General features: G+C 38.1%; 1 protein-coding gene across 17 annotated transcripts in view; it reads left to right on the plus strand.

The window, feature by feature from the left end:
* EIF4G3 (eukaryotic translation initiation factor 4 gamma 3) overlaps nucleotides 1–18147 on the plus strand; it is a 371961-nt gene that overhangs the window by 196153 nt on the left and 157661 nt on the right. For all 17 annotated transcript variants that reach the window (XR_002733208.3, XR_002733207.3, XM_023219748.2 and 14 more), the window contains 2 exons: nucleotides 7381–7478; nucleotides 10866–10988. Coding sequence is in view for 15 of the 17 variants with exons in the window: in XM_023219748.2 (XP_023075516.1) it covers nucleotides 7381–7478; nucleotides 10866–10988 (221 nt within the window). In the remaining 2 variants the exon portion in view is untranslated. The remainder of the gene's footprint in view (nucleotides 1–7380; nucleotides 7479–10865; nucleotides 10989–18147) is intronic.

Consider the following 18147-nt stretch of genomic DNA (forward strand, 5'->3'; position numbering starts at 1 on the left):
CAGTTCTTTCTTGAAAGCTACTTCCCCCCGCACCCCCCACCCCACCAAAATGGGAGTCTCACTATGTTAGGCTTCAACATATTAGGAGTCTTCAACTCCTGGGTTCAAGCAGTCATCCTGCCTTAGCTTCCCAAGTAGCTGAAACTACAGGCATATGCCAGTCTGCCCAGCTTTAAAAGTAGTTTCTTGGCTGGGCGCGGTGGCTCATGGCTGTAATTCTAGCACTTTGGGAGGCCAAGGTGGGCAAGGAGATTGAGACCGTCCTGGCTAACACGGTGAAACCCTGTCTCTACTAAAAATACAAAAAATTAGCCAGGTGTGGTGGCAGGCACCTGTAGTCCCAGCTACTCGGGAGGCTGAGGCAGGAGAATGGCTTGAACCCAGGAGGCAGAGGTTGCAGTGAGCCAAGATTGCACCACTGCACTCCAGCCTGGGTGACAGAGCGAGACTCTGTCTCAGAAAAAAGAAAAGTTACTTTTTAGATGGTGGCTTACAAGAAAAGTATTATAGAAATATATTTAGTTAATGATACCTTCTTTACAAGCTGATAATTCTACCGGAAAGAATCATGTTTCAGAGTTCTGACGTCTTCCACCAGTTCACTGTTACCTAGATTTTTACTGGAGTTTTGCCAATGGCGTGAATATACCTTATCTTCCTTTCACAATTTCTTTTTCTCCAAACATTTCGCACCACTTTCCACCTTAAAGATTTTGTTAATGTCTTTCTTACTAGAATGCAATTTCCATGAAAGTAGAGATTTTTGTTTTGTTCACTGCTATATCCTCAGCCCCTAGAACAGTGACTGGCAGGCACTTGGAGAATATACATGCCATAACTGAATATAACTCAGTGAACCTGTGGTTCTCTGCAAAATTGTGATAAGATCTATGGCATCGGGGAGGTTTTGGGTATTAGTTCCAATGAAAATGCCTTGAAAAATTAAAAGTGTTTTTTATTTAGAGAGAGCTGGGTTGCCAAGATTATATTTGGCATATGCGCCAATGCTGAACTAAAAATGATAAAAATTACTTACTTCATTTAACAAATTTTTACTGCATGTTACATTTCTTTTATTCCATGGAAGGTGAATAATAAGGGATAAAATTAGTAGATAGTAGAAAAATTAAGTTTTGAGATTCAGTAAGTATTGATCTGTTATATTACCAACAAAGCAAAAACGTATTAAATAATCTTAATGTAACATGGTAACTTATCCATTAACCAGTTTCCTAAAATTGGGATTGTCTCAGTTAAGATTACAGCAGAATTGATTTGATTCAAGTAGTCCAAGAAGGTTTTTCTTAAGTTTTGAGGTGAAATAGGCAAAGCAACCAAATGTTCTGCGGCTTTACTACTTTTAGAGAAGGGAAAAGCTTTCTGTTACCTTGGTTGATATTGTCTTGGGAAACTGCTATTTCAAAGTGATATGCAGTAGTCTTCACTTATCCTCAGGGAATACATTCCAAGACGTCCAGTGGATGTCTGAAATCTGAGATAGTACGCTATATATACCATGGGTTTTTTTTTTAATCTGATAAAAGGGCTGCTAAGAGACTAATTGGCATATAGCATATGCAGCATGGATACACTGGATAAAGGGATGATTCACATCCCTGGTGACATGAAGCAGGACAGTGCAAGATTTTATCATGCTATTCAGAATGGCTTGCAATTTAAATTTTATGAATTGTTAATTTCTGGAATCTTTTGTTTTAATATTTTCAGACCATGATTGACTATAGGTAACTGAAATTGCAGATAAGGGATTAATACTGCATTTTATATAACCTTACTAAATGTCTCAAATATGTTTATTTAACTCAGCTTTATTAAGTTGTATCATGACTATGAAATTTGATATTTTCACAACAGTAATGTGTTACATATATGTGAGTTTAAAAGTTACACTATATATATATATATATATATATATCTCACCCAATTTTCGACAGCATATTGCAGGTGCTGTTGAATATTCCTTGTGTAATCCTTGGGCTTACCTTTGTCACCATTTTTATGTAATTTTAGTGCCTTTATTCTAGGTCCTTATTCTGAAAACTTAAATCCAAGTAATAATTTTTAAGAGTAACAATGGGCCAGGCGCGGTGGCTCACGCCTGTAATCCCAGCACTTTGGGAGGCCAAGGCGGGCGAATCACAAGGTCAGGAGATCGAGACCACAGTGAAGCCCCATCTCTACTAAAAATACAAAAAATTAGCCAGGCGCGGTGGCAGGCGCCTGTAGTCCCAGCTACTCAGGAGGCTGAGGCAGGAGAGTGGCGTGAACCCAGGAGGCGGAGGTTGCAGTGAGTCGAGATTGCACCACTGCACTCCAGCCTGGGTGACAGAGCGAGACTCCGTCTCAAAAAAAAGAAAAGATTGTTACTATCTACAATTTTTTAATAGAAAATGGATTATTATTCAGCATAAACATGCTAAAATGGACAGTATCTCCCTTTAATTTCTGTGTTGCAAAGGGAATGCAATTAGTCTTCTAATTTACAAAATCATTTTTAAAGATGTCTTACTGAATTGTAACCTGCTTTTTACTTAGCGATTGTGCAAATCACTTTACTCGGAAAATGTCATCATTAAATTTCCTGCTGTAAGTCTGTGCCAGCCCTCTTTATTGCTGTTAATACTATTGTATAATATGTATAGAAACAGTAATGATGAGCTTACTGATAGGGACATAATGTGCAGATTTGAATATACAATATTATAACATTTTGGCTTTATTTCTATTAGATATATACCATTTTTATTCATTTTTATGAAAAAGCAGTATATTGAGGTATAATTGTATCTCAGATATTAATTGATGTCTGTTCCCTTTCATAGATATGCTTTCTTCCCCAGTAAATTCTCATGCAGATCCAGAAGACATCAAGTGGGCAGTTTATAATCTAGATTAAAATATTAGTTTCTCTAGTTTTCTTAATATTAGAAAAACAATTTTAAAATATTTCATTATGAAAGAAAGTAAATTAATGATAAAAATTTAAATAGGCTGGGCATAGTGGCTCACGCCTGTAATCCCAGCACTTTGGGAGGCCAAGGCAGGTGGATCACAAGGTCAGGAGTTCGAGATCAGCCTGGCCAACATGATGAAACCCCGTCTCTACTTAAAATACAAAAATTAGCTGGTTGTGGTGGCGGACACCTGTAATCCCAGCTACTCGGGAGGCTGAGGCAGAAGAATTGCTTGAACCCAGGAAGCGGAGGTTGCAGTGAGCGGAGATCATGCCACTGCACTCCAGCCTGGGTGACAGAGCGAGACTCCGTCTAAAAAAAAAAAAAAAAAAAAATTAAATAATACAGAGTGCATAAAGTTGAAATAACCAGTTTCTCTCCCTTCCCACCCTTTAAAGAAATAACATTTAACAGTTTGATATGTATTTTTTAATTTATATTTAACAAATTTTTTAAACTAAAATCGACGCAGAATAGTTATAGTAGTCTAAATAATAGAACTTCCTGCTTATTTTTTTCCTCTCATACTATATTCATGGGCATCTTTCTATTTCATTATCTATAGAACTTCTCTCATTTCTTTTAAAAGCTACATAATATTCTCTTTTTGGAATGAATCATAATTTATGATACATAATTTTTTGTACTTTAGTAGAGATGGTGTTTCACCATGTACCAAGGCTGGTCTCGAACTCCTGAGCTCAGGCATGAGCCACTGTGCCTGGCCATGTTTATTATTGTTTCTGTGGAAAATTCAAGGTTTTCAACTTTTCTTAGAAGACAGGCAGTGTGCTAATTACTTTGTGGAATACAGATATTAAGATACTCTTCCTGCCATTCAGTTTCTTATAGTAAGTCTGTTACATATTGCGCTTAGGTTTAAACAATGAGAAGAAATCTAAATATTGACTGCAGCATTGGTTTCATATCATAGACAAGTAAAATGAATTAAAAGTAGAGTAAAATAAAGTAGAAGACACACATGACTATTAAATTTATAGTTTTGCCAAGAAGACCTTTAAAGAAAACTGCCATTTGCTGCCAGTATCATTTCACATTTTAACAACAAAAGTGTAGGACTGAAATCATCAAATAGGAGTAGTCCTTTATACAAATTTTAAGTTGTTAAACCTCTGTGTGTTTGTATTTCATGATTGTTACTGTATTGATTTTGCAATATGTCATGGACACTTTTTATATATACTGAGGTTTGGGAAACTGATTTAGAACTGGGATCAGTAAACTTTTTTTTCAGTAAAGGGCTAGACAGTAATAATTCAGGTTTTGCGGGCTGTGTGGTCTCTGTTGCAGCTGTTCAGCTGTGCCACTGTGATGTAAAATCAGCCATAGACAGTTGATAAACTACTGTACATGGGTGTCTTCCAATAAAACTTTATTAAAAAAATAAATAATGGTGGGCTTGATTTGGCTCTTAGACTGTAGTTGACAGATCCTTGATACAGACAAATGTACTTCATTCCGTGCATAAGAAATCTGAGGTCCAGAGATGTTAATTAACTTACCTAATTAATAAATGATATGCAAAAATAACTCACATTTCTAGTAGAATAAAAACGTTTTTAAATGTTTCTGACTAGCTTATTATAAATATTACATATTTATAATAATATACTATTATTTTGTAGGGCAGATTTTCTACTCTGCTATAGTTGACATTTAAGAAGACTTAATGCTTTGCTCATTGCATTTAATTCCACTATATTGAGATTATGTTGTTCTGCCATATTTATTGGATTAATGTGATATAGCAGGCTCTTCCCCAATCATGTTGGCTCAAAATTGTTTCATGAGAAGAATCTAGGTTTTTTTTTTTAAGAGATCACCTTTTGGATCTTATCTCACTTACCTCAAAAAATATGGTGAAGTGAGCAGATTGTGTTGCTTGCCTGGAAGCATTTAAAACCAATTTTGGGGGTCTGTTTTCTGAGTTAATTTCTGAGTCAATGACATAATAAAGTAGCACATAATTGCTAATTTAAGCTGTGCTTTGAGAATAGTTTACTCATTGTTAGAGGATGACTGAGTTTTGTTTTGTTTTTTTTTTTGGTCTTTTTACATCGAACTTACTGAAGCCGTAGTCATGCTCTCTGCATAGATCTTTTCCAAATCTGATTCAGCAAACCTGATTGATACTTACAGAATTCTGATACCGCAAATCATAGTGCTTCCAACAACTTTCCACTAGAAAAGTGTTATGGTGGTAGTGGGGATGTTGATGGTGATAATGAAAGTGGGCCAACCTTATTTGACTGTTTGCTTAGTACCAAGGATTTTACCTGTGTTAACTACCCTCGTACATATTTTTTTCCTTCTTGTTACAGTGAATCAATTATCCTTGTTCCCATGGAAAGCCAATCTTGTATGTGTGTGCTGGATCCCGTCCTATACCCATTTAAGGCTGTTACTCTAGCAATTCTTTCTATCCCACATTGACAATTTTCCCCACTTCCTCTGCTGGATTAGTGTCGTCTGTATATAGGTACACTGTTTCATTGACGTATTAAGGAAAGTTTTTTTGATTCCATATTTTTGTCCAGCTATAGCTCTATTTTTCTGCTTTTCTTTTACAGCAAAAATTTTTAAGGAAAATGTTTATACTCCTGGTGTTCATTTTCTGTCTTCTCTTTAACTATTGAACCCACTCAAATCAGGCTTCACGCTCTTCACTTCTCTGCGCAAACAACTTTTGTCAAGGTCACTGGTGATTTGTACTTTGAAAAATCTTATTTGACTTCTTCAGCACCATTTGATGTGGTTAAGCATAGCCCTCATTCCTTTTTTTTTTTTGAGATGGAGTCTTGTTGTATCACCCTGGCTGGAGTGCAGTGGCCGGATATCAGCTCACTGCAAGTTCCGCCGCCCGGGTTCACGCCATTCTCCTGCCTCAGCCTCCCGAGTAGTTGGGACTACAGGTGCCCACCACCTCGCCTGGCTAGTTTTTTGTATTTTTTAGTAGAGGCGAGGTTTCACCGTGTTAGCCAGGATGGTCTTGATCTCCTGACCTCGTGATCTGCCCTTCTCGGCCTCCCGAAGTGCTGGGATTACAGGCTTGAGCCACCGCGCCCGGCCGCACAGCCCTCATTCTTGAATAGTTTTCTGGATTTCAGCCACTACCTTGGTTTTCATCTCTTTGGCTGGAGTTTTCTCAATTTCTGTGACCTCTAACAGACGTGGAATGCCTCAAGATTTAACCACTGGGCTTCTTTTCTATCTGTATTCATTTCCTGAGTTACCTAGTCATGTTTAAATGTTGTTTATATTCTGTCAATTCCAAAATGGATAACTGTAACTCATACCTATCCTCTGACTCCAGATTTGTGTCACTTTCTAACCACTTGATCTGTGTTTGAAGATCTGATAAGCATCCGAAACTTGCCCTGTCTAAAATTGAACTCTTGATTTTTCTGCCCCAAATACTATTACTTCAGTTTTCCTCATCTTAGTAAGTAGTACCTCTGTTCTTTCACTTGCTCAGGCATAAAAACTGAAAGAGTTTTCCTTGAGTCTTCTTTCTCTCACACCAGTATCCAATTCATCAGCATATCTATAGGCTCTACCTTCAAACCATCCAGTATTTGACCCCTTCTCCACACCTCTACTCCAGACACTTTGGCTTGATAGTAATTATAATAATAGTCTTAAGTTTTGAAAGTTAAAAACAGCTTATTGCGAGTACAAGGAGTGGGGGAAGAAGATAATTTCAGGCAGATGGGCAGTATAGTCAAAGTCGAAGAGTTTGGTGTACTCAAAGGATAGGAGTTAGGAGTAGGTTATAGCTAGAACAAAGATGTGGATTCGAGAATGATAGAAAATGTAGTTTGGAACCTGGATTCTAAGTATCCGGACTTCATCTTTAGGCCATACGTTCTCAGCCTTTTTTCCACCCCAGCATTAGGAAATTTGCTAATTTTATGTACCTCCGTATGGCAGTAGTTCCCCATGAGTAAGGAGAAGAATTAGATCACCCCTACTTTCCAAGATAATCAGATATATTCCCTTCTGTCCCTGTCAAAACCCATAAACAGACATACGCATACACCCTTGTGTGAGAGTCATGGTTGCATGTGGTAAGCCTCAGAATAATATTTTTTAAAAGCAACACTACAGTATGATCCATGTTTTAGAAAGATAACTGTGGTGTGGATCTGTAGGAACCAGGTATTTAGTGGTTTGTGAATGTTTGAAGACATTATATATTTTGGAAATAATTTCTTGACCACTTCAGTAACCGGAGGAGAGCTAGTGGAAAAAGATGATGAAGAATGCTGAGTATTTTTGTTTTTACTCTTTTAAAGGGATTGTGCAGAGACACAGTGTCATTCATTGTTCTCTAGTGTTTGACAAAATACCTGAATGCCTATTTAATCTTTTTCTAACTTCTCAGGAACGCCTTTTTACCCAAGTCAGCCAGTGTATCAGTCCGCACCTATCATAGTGCCTACTCAGCAACAGCCGCCTCCAGCCAAGAGAGAGAAAAAAACTGTAAGAGATCTTTATTACTTTTTCTTATTTTAAATCTAAAATCTATTCACTTATCAGATAAGTTTACTTAGTCATTATTCATTTCAATTCACAAATTACTGTGCCTTTTAAAATTTATTTTTATTTGTTTATTCTTCCCTTATATTCACACCACTTCACCTGGAGGATTTGTATGGGCATGTAATTAGAAGTTGTTCGTACCATTGGCATAATATCATCTTTAATTATTCACTGAGCTAGGTATGCCACATGACAACATGTGCTCCACCTTTAGAACTGGGAGGGTTTAGTGGGCTAAGGTTTTACTCAGTGTGAGGAATTTAAGCTCAGTTCTCACATCTAGACTCTTCTTTAATACCAGTGTTTTTTTTTTTTTTTTTTTTTTTTTGAGATGCAGTCTCACTCTAGCCCAAGCTGGAGTGCAGTGGTGGGATCTCAGCTCAACTGCACCCTCTGCTTCCGAGGCTCAAGTGATTCTCATGCCTCAGCTTCTTGAGTAGTTGAGACTACAGGCACAAGCCACCAGGCCTGGCTAATTTTTTGTATTTTAGTAGAGGTGGGGTTTTGCCATGTTGCCCAGGGTGATCTCGAACTCCTAAGCTCAGGCAGTCTGCCCACCGTGGGCCCCCAAAGTGCTGGGATTATAGGCATGAGCCACCGTGCCTGGCCAACACCAGTCTTAATCAGCTCAAGTATGAATTGACAGAAGAGAAAAACAGCACAAGAGAAAAAGAACTGAGATATTAAGGATAGCAAGAAAAGTCCTTCCTGTGGAATAGATATCTTTTAAGAAACAAAAAACAGAGTTTAGAAAATGTATTCTAATTGTTTTTTATAATTTATAGGGACTTTGTCTGTGTCTAATGAGGCAGGCCCAAGAGAATTGGAGTATAGTAACATAAAAGTCAAATGGCAGAAAACTTGTAGAAGAGTGGCTTGCAATTTCTTACCCAACAGAACACACAAAATGGGTGATCTTTATATTCAAGAGAGACTCCCACATTCACAGATAGGTGGGGTGACTTATAGCAATACTCTTGAATTACTCTAACTTAATAAAAATTAATGAGGTTCAGGCCCGGTGCAGTGGCTCACACCTGTAATACTAATTGGAGTATTACATATACTAATACTTTGGAGGCCGAGATGGGTAGATCACTTGAGGTAAGGAGTTCGAGACCAGCCTGGCCAACATGGAGAAAACCCATCTTTACTAAAAATACAAAAATTAGCCAGGTGTGGAGGCTCATGCCTGTAATTCCAGCTACTCGGGAGACTGAGGCACGAGAATCACTTGAAACTGGGAGGGGGAGGTTGCAGTGAGAGCGCACCCCTGCACTCCAGCCCAGGTGACAGTGTGAGACTGTATCTCAAGTAAACAAACAAGAAAATAATAATGAGGTTCAAGACTTTGGTTTAAAACTGGTTTTTATTATTAGAAACAAATTACTTGTGCTTATATCATAATGAACAGCACATGACAATGTATCATGACACTACAGTCGGGAAACTATATGCTTTGGTAATGTTGAATCAGCATGATAGAAGTTGGACTTGAAGAACACTCTCAGAATGCACAAAAATGAATAGAAGAAATAATGAAACTAGAAGACGGTAGTTACAGATGTTTCTAAAGAAGAAAGTAGAATAAATGAAGTAAAGCTATACTTAAAAGAATGTTAGAAATAGTTTTCCATACCTGAACAATAGCTGCCATTAGAAGTCTTAATTGAAGGACTCCCCTAAAAGCTTCCAGATCCAGGTAGTTTCATTAGTGAATTCCTTAAAATTCTCAAGAAGTGTGGACTGCCTTGATTAAGGTATGGTGGTAGTGAACAACAGTGGTCCTTTATATCTTAGCATTCTCCCACAATACAATGCCTAGACGCAGACACTTATCTCCTTTACAGCACCAACGCCACTGACATCTGTAAGCATAGGGTAGCGTTTAAAAAAATTAAAATAAGACCATACACACTTCTGTGCTTATTGCATTTTTTCACCTACCAGCACATCTTAATGATAATTCTGTGTCAGTTCATGTAGATCTGCCTCATTCTTTTTTTTTTTTTTTTGAGACAAAGTCTTGCTCTTGTCCCCCAGACTGGAGTGCAATGGTGCCATCTCAGCTCACTGCAACGTCCGCCTCCCGTGTTCAAGCAATTCTCCTGTCTCAACCTCCTGAGTAGCTGGGATTATAGGTGCCTGCCGCTGCACCTGGCTAATTTTTGTATTTTTATGAGAGATGGAGTTTCACCATGTTGGCCAGGCTGGTCTCAAACTCCTGACCTCAGGTCATCTGCCCACCTCAGCCTCCCAAAGTGATGGGATTACAGGTGTGAGCCCAGCCAGATCTGCCTCATTCTTTTTACTGACTGTTAAGTGTTTAATTATAAGGACTTAAGATAATTTTTATTTTTTTGAAACGGAGTCTTGCCCTGTTGCCCAGGCTGGAGTGCAGTGGCATGATCTTGGCTTACTGCAACCTCCGCCTCTCGGGTTCAATTGATTCTCTCGCCTCAGCCTCCTGAGTAGCTGAGACTACAGGCATGTGCCACCACGTCTGGCTAATTTTTTATATTTTTAGTAGAGATGGGGTTTCACCGTGTTAGCCAGGTTGGTCTCGATCCCCTGACCTTGTGAGCCACCGTGCCTGGCTGACGTAAGATAATTTTTGAGCTATTCTGTTCTCGATCAACCTTTTTCCAGTCTTTGCTGGAAAGGCATGATTGCAGTCAGCATTATTACATAGTATATAAGGTTGTTTTAAGGATAAATTGTTCCTAACTTGTAGGGTATTTATATTTTTTATTTTGGTAAAGAACTTCAGAGAATCATTTACAGCATTTAAAACTGTATTCTAGGCCAGGTGCCGTGGTCCACGCCTGTAATCCTCGCGTGGGAGGATGAGGCACAAGAATTGCTTGAACCTGGGTGGCGGAGGTTGCAGTGAGCTGACTTCACACCACTGCATTCCAGCCTGGGTGACAGAGCGAGACTGTCTCAAAAAAAAAAAAAAAAAAAAAAAAACTTTTATCTATGCAGTAACTTTCATATATTAAAAGTATTTTATGCAACTTATATGGTAAATAAAATCAGTCCAACAGGTTCTTACAAAACAAGTATAAATATTAGTAGTTTGCCTTTTTGACCTAGAAATCCAGCCAGTTAGGTTTCATTTTAGCTTGTTATTCTAATTAGTTCATGTCAGAGCTAATGGCCTACATTTATATGATGGATCTGTGATTGAAATAAAGTCAAATGTGGTGATTATCACCTTTGATATTTGACAGGTTTCCCAGTTTGCACCTATAACTCACTCATATGCCTGTAAATTTGCTACATAGACACTCATCTGTACATATGCCATTTTATTTAACCTTATAGATAAGAATTCGGGATCCAAACCAGGGAGGTAAAGACATAACAGAGGAGATTATGTCTGGAGGTGGCAGCAGAAATCCTACTCCACCCATAGGAAGACCCACATCCACACCTACTCCTCCTCAGGTAAGACCTAGTGACTTGTCATGGATGGCACTATTTGTTCACTAACCTCTACTGAATTCTTCTTTCTTCTATAGCCACTTTCTGTACTTTTCATTTCCATCAGTTGTCTCGCAGCCTCGAATATCTAAATGGTATTTAAACAGACATGTTTTTTTCTCTTTGCAAATTATAACATTTTAAATTTTTATTGGTAATATATTTATGTCTTGTTTTCACAATCAGTGCACAGGTGAGGTGCTGCCACTCTTCTTAATGAACTATTGCATGATACCAAAAGGAGCTGTATTCTTGTGAAAACGTCATCATTAAATGAGTATTTCACATCATGGAACCTTAGGATTTAAGTGCTGCACACTTTGTTAATGCAAACATTAAGGTTGAGAATTTAACATTTTACCAAACAGTGTTGCTTGAGATGATTGCCTGTGTTATTGAGAGCATATTAGGATGTATAACAGGTATACTTCTTACATTTTAAAACTACATAAATGAGCTTCTTGAGTGGAGAGTGTCTTCTTTAATTATAGTCATCTCTTGTTATCCTTATCCTCAGGGGATTTGTTCAAAGAAGCCCCTTCCCCAGTACCAAAATTCATGGTTGTTCAAGTTCGTTATGTAAAATGGCATAGTATTTGCATATAAACAGTGCACCTCCTCCCATATACTTAAATAATCTCTAAATTACTTATAATATCTAATACAGTATAAGTAGTCATATTATTTTTAAATTTCTATTATGTTTTTATTTAAAAATGTTTTTTTCCTAAATATTTTTTATCCACAGTTGGTTGAATCTGTGAATGTGGAACTTATTAATAAATTGTCAGTTAGGCACCTTTTTCTTCCTGGTGAAGAATGTGGTTATCATAATCTCCTAAGATTTTACTTTCTTGTTTTTAGAAATCAAGATATTGTAGAAGGAACTGGAGGTTAGTAAACTATAATAGAGATTAGAATTCTGCAAATCTGACAAGATTTGTATTTCAAGGCTGGGCGGCGCAGTGGCTCACGCCTGTAATCCTATAATCCCACCACTTTGGGAGGCTGAGGCGGGACAGATCATCCGAGGTCTGGAGTTCAAGACCAGCCTGGCCAACATGGTGAAACCCTATCTGTACTAAAAAATACAAAAATTAGCTAGGCGTGGTGGCACGTGCCTATAATCCCAGCTACTCAGGAAACTGAGGCAGGAGAATTGCTTGAACCCAGGAGGTGGAGGCTATGGTGAGCCAAGGTTATGCCACTGTACTCCCCAGCCTGGGCAATAGAGAGAGACTTCGTCTTTAAAAAAAAAACAAAAAACAAAAAAAACCCACAAAAATTTGTATTTCATTCCTATGTCACTTTAAATTTTGATAAGTGATTTAGAGACACATGGTTTTCAGATCTTAAAAATTGTCTAAAGTGAAGCCAATTGCAGGTGCAGTGGTGCATACCGATAGTCCCAGCTATTTGGGAGGCTTAGCAGGAGGATTCCTTGATTCCAGCTTGGGGAACATAGGAAGATCCTGTCACTGTAAAAAAATTATCTAAAGTGAAATCCTAGTGTCTAGAAACAGATAAAAAGAAAGCTATTAAGGAGTAGGGGGCTACTCTCTCTTTCCTGTTTTATGCTTGGATGGTAAAGGGGTTCCTTGGAGCCCAGTTTACAAACAAGTGATACAGATGATCATATATAAAGCATTTCAGAATGATAGACTACTGACTTAATTTTAGTAGTACAGACAAAAATAAAAAGTTCATAAAAATGTTCTTAAATATCAAAGTCACAAACAGCTGAGTTTAGAGCCCCTTGGAAATCTGTGAATTTGAGAAAGCCTTAAATTTAGTCCTTTGTTGTAGTGATGTGTTTTCTCTTGGAAATGATGGTATCTAGCTGACATTTATCTCAGTCTTTCATTATCCAGATGAGTATATATGTGCATCTGGACATGTGAGTTGTAAGTTCACGTTAATAATTCTTCATCATTCCTCATTATTCCCCTAGGAACATTCCAATTTTGGAATGATTACGAAGGTCTTATATTTAGTCTCTTGCCTGGAAGTAAGCATGAGATAAGCAAAATTTCCAAATTGAAGTAATCTATATATGTGTTCTGTTAGGTGGGAATACACTATAGCAAAACTTTGGGATTAGTTGATCAGTGCAGTCAAATTTTAGTCTGTATTTTCAAACATTAAAATGTTACTACTGTCAAGCCAGATAAAGGATAGGCAATCCTTTGTTGATTTCTGTTTAAATTCTCAATCTGGACATATATGTGTCTTTTTGCACTTAAATGCCCTCTGGGGTGTGATTGGTTTCCTTTAACCTTCTAAGCTTGGTTCCCGCCCTCTTCTGGTATCCCTCTGTGTTTAGCTACAGAAATCTTTTTGCTCTTTGTCTTTCCCCAGAGACTGTGGTTCTGAATATGAGTGTATATTTCTCTATAATCATAAAGAACATTGAATCTACACTTTGAGCAGACGAAGGCCATCAATCAATAGTTGTAATGTTGGTAGTTCTTTTTGAGAAGTGTAACATCAGTTATAACGCATAAGTTTATTAGGCGACTTGTATTTAAATCCAAATGCATGAAATTCATAGAATGAACGAATAGCTTTTTAACAGAGACATGTGTACTAGAGATATTTCATTTTCCTCTTAAGAAAAGCAGCAGCACAAGCATGATGATGGCAACTGACATTTGGCCTCATTTTCTGGAACGTCATAGAAAGTGGTACACAGAGGGCTGGATGCGGCGGCTCACGCCTGTAATCCTAGCACTTTGGGAGGCCGAGGTAGGCAGATCACTTGAGGTCAGAAGTTCGAAACCACCCTAGCCAACATGGTGAAACCCTGTCTCTGCTAAAAATACAAAAAAACTAGCCAGGCATGGTGGCAGGCACCTGTAATCCCAGCTACTCAGGAGGCTGAGGCAGGAGAATCGCTTGAACCTGGGAGGCAGAGGTTGCAGTGAGCCGAGATAGTGCCACTACACTCCAGCCTGGACAACAAGAGACTCTGTCTCAGAAAAAAAAAAAAAATGTTGACCCAGTGTTTCAAAAGAAGCTACAAATCTTTAGTTATGTGTAAAAAAGCTGCAAGTTATAAATATTGGCAACTAATTTCATTAACAGAGTAGCACTCTGCCAGTCAAAGAAAACTCACTAGATTTAACTTCAGTTTTACTAGTTTTCAATTTTGACATCAATCCAGAGAAATACAGAATCATGTCTGGTTAGAAGACTACAGATGAGACAGCTGTCTGCATCAGCATTTAGGATTAAACAGTAAATACTGTAGTACTGACCTTAGAGTACCTGCTTTGAGTTAGACATAATCGCTTATGCTGTGGATAGCCAAGCCTTTCCCTATCACCGAGGGAAGTCCCAGTCTCTGTAAAGGGAAACAGAAGACCCGTTACTAAGACCTGACTGGTGCAGAGGTGACCAAGTGGGGCAGAACTGTAGCACAGATATCAGAGACCCATTAATGGTGGTAGTACATGTAAAATAGAACAGGGAAGAGGTTTAAAACTTTGACTTGGAATCAGACATACTGGATTTCAAGTCTCGGTTCCACTGCTTAGCTTTGTAACTTTAGCCCAATTACTTTATCCCAGGGCATTACCTTCTACATTTAAAAAGTAAAACCTATCAAACAGAGAGGATTAAATGAGACAAAATACTTAAAAATTGTTTAAGTTCACTGTGTGGTGCACAATGAGTATTCAGCAAATATCTGTTATTAGTACTGCAATTATTTCAGGAGGCACAGAGAATGACTGGAAGAATGTGGGAAGGCTTTACCGCAGAGATGCCATTTGATCTAACTTTCATGGGTATTCACCAAATGAAAGGGAAAGGGGTATTTAGACAGAGGAACAGCATGTGCAAAAATGGGAAATTAGATGAAAGGAGGCTATTATATTTCAGGTGAGAAATTAGTTGAAGGAGAGGAAGCCAGTTGGAGAGATGTTTAGCAATTAATTATTAACTAGATAAGGACTCTGAAAAGGATGACCATATAATTTACCATCTAAATTGGGGCAATTGTGGAAATGAGTGGCAATGCTATTGTTAATGCCAGCACAGCAGGCATAATCAGTACGGCACATGTAAATGGGGATGTAAGTTTTCTCTAGATGTAAGGGAGAGAGAGAGTCAGGGATGCCTCTTCGTGTTTAAAAATACCTCTTTTGTAGTGAAACGTAATATTGAGTATACATGGGGAAGTTTAAAGAGGGGGATAATGAGTTTGATTTTGGCAAGCAGTCAAGCCATTGTGATTTTTATCTAATTTGGTCTTGAGGTCTCTCTGTCAAGAATGGCCATAAACCAGGAGAGCCACTCTCTAAGAGAGCCCTGACCAGGTAGAAGTTACGTTTGGGTGTGTTTGTCAGGAAGACATAGTGAGGAAGTGAAACCAAAATGCATGAAACAGAAAAAAATTTACCACTTCCTAATTCCAGAGAGGTTTACAGTGGTGATGGGAGGCTGATAGGGGAGCTCTGAAGACAGCAGGGAACTCAGGTGGAGAGAGAGAAAAGGAAGACTTGTGGGACTGTCCTTTTATTAAGGTCCATGTCCTCCCTTAGGCTTCCTCACTGGAGTTATGGATTTGCTAGTTTGAAGAAAACACTCTCCAAGGGTGAACTTATTCACATGAGTCTGGTGTTAACCATTAGGTTGTATCATGGTCAGCAGCTATGGGATGTGTTGTGTTCTGGATCAGTGAGATGCAGAACAAACGGCCTCTTTCACAAGCAACTACACAGGAAGGAAACATTTGAACTAGGCCAAAGGAGAAAGTGTGCAACTGGGTTTCAAAAACATATGCCAGACCTAAAAGTGGATGCTGAGGGAGCAATTATATTACATTTGTGACACAAGCTATGAGCTAATTGAGGGAAACTGCATTGGGTTTCTGTGAGGAGAATGGAGAGGAGAAACAAATTTTTGCTGCTGCTGTTTTTACCCTAATAAGAAGTAGACAGAATCAGAAACTGTCCTTCGTAAGTCTTAAAATTTTCTATGGGCTAACTAGTAGATATTCTCACATATTTAGGAAATATGCATACGTGTATATACATGTTCCTGTACAGAGAATCACAGTGCATAGATGGAGGTGCATGACTGGATATCATGGAGCACTAGAACACTTGCTGCTGGTTTTCACTCTGTTACTTAAGATTTGTAACCTTGGGTCAGAACATTAAGTTCTTAAAACCCCTATTTTTTCATCTGTAAAATGAGGAATTATATGAAATAATCTGAGAGTTCCCTTTTAGTTCTTACCTATTAAAGTGGTAAAGAAGGAAGAATCTTGTTACTCGCTCGATATCAAATATCTCAGCTCTTGATGATGACAGTAATGCATAAGGCATATCCCTGTATTTAGAAATATGCTAGCTATTATGCCTAATAGTCTTTATGGAAACCCTATAGGGTAAAAATACATACATGATGCCATGTCAAAATTGTCTACTTCCGAAGGGGATGAGTGGTGGATCAAAAATCACTTTTTTTTTTTTTATATTTAAGATGGAGTCTCACTCACTTTGTCATCCGGGTTAGAGTGCAAGTGCAGTGGCACAATCTCGACTCACTGCAACCTTTGCCTCCTAAGTAGCTGGAATTACAGGCACGTGCCACCATGCCGGCTAATTTTTGTATTTTTAGTAGAGACAGGGTTTCATCATGTTGACCCAGACTGGTCTCGAATGCCTGATCTCAAGTGATCTGCTCGCCTCAGCCTCCCAAAGCTCTGAGATTACAGGCATGAGCCACCGTGCCCGGCCGAAGATCACTTAATTTTTAAAAATGAATTATGTACCTTTCTTCCTTGATATACTCTTTTCCCCCCGCTTCTAGAATTATTCTTGTGATGGAACACAGTTGTAACATGGGAGAGAGTCCTATGCTATGGGGCTTCGGGGTAGGAAATTATGGATTGATAGCATATCTTAGGCAAGATACAGTTTCTCCTACCCTTTGGGAAAATTACTAAAGTCAGCAGATTATTCAGTCTTTTGTTGAGCTGCTTATGAAGTTGATACCTGCAAACCTTACATTCCATGACCATTTATTAATTACAGTTGACCCTTGAACAAAATGGGTTCATTCATATGATAATTTTTTTCAGTAAATATATTGGAAAATGTTTTGGACATTGTGATAACTTGAAAACTCCCAGATGACATACTGCCTAAAATTATCAAAAAAAGAAAAATTTACGTATGTCATGGATGCATAAAATTTATGTAGTCTATGTTTTCATTTAGTGCCATAAAATATATGCAAATCTATTATAAAAGTTAAAGTTTATCAAAACTTAGGTACACAAATACAGATAATATATGATGCCATTCGCAATTGAGAGAAGTGTCAACAGACATAAATACGCAATCTGGACATGGTGGTGCACGCCCGTAATCCCAGCACTTTGGGAAGTCGAGGTGGGAGGGTTGTTTCAGCCCAGGAGTATGAGACCAGCCTGGGCAACATAGCAAGACCTTGTCTCTCAAAAAATAAATGAATAAATAAAAGAGGCAATATTACATCCTAACTTCATAAAATTAACTGTAGTACATACTGTACTAATGTAATTTTATAGCCACCTCCTGTTGCTATTTTAGTGAGCTTAAGTGTTGAGAGTATCTGCTTAAAATACCCTGTGACACTAATCATCTCCAGATGAGCAGTTCATCTCTCTTATAAGTTGTGCCTCATAGTAAAAAGTCATCTCTCTTTGTTCTTGCATATTTTTTCATCGTGTTTAGTGCATTGCCATAAACCTTGAATAACACCATGGGACCCATACAGAGTGCCACCAGTGATGCTGGCAATACTTCCAAGAAGCAGAGAAAAGTGCTAACTTTACAAGAAAAAGTTGAATTGCTTGGTATCTACCATAGATCGAGGTCTGCTGCTGTGGTTGACCACCATTTTAGACAGATGATTTATTTTATAAACAGATGATGTAAACTTATGGTATTGATGAATACAGTATAGTATTGTAAATGTATTTTCTCTTCCTAATGGTTTTCTTAAACACATTTTCTTCTAGCTTACATTATTGTAAGAATATAGTATATAATAAAACATACATACATACATACTGAGAAAAAATATGTTTTATCGGTAAGGCTTTCAGTCAACAGTGGGCTGTTACTAG

This window comes from Piliocolobus tephrosceles, chromosome 1, assembly GCF_002776525.5.
Source record: "Piliocolobus tephrosceles isolate RC106 chromosome 1, ASM277652v3, whole genome shotgun sequence".
Taxonomy (NCBI): Eukaryota; Metazoa; Chordata; class Mammalia; order Primates; family Cercopithecidae; genus Piliocolobus; species Piliocolobus tephrosceles.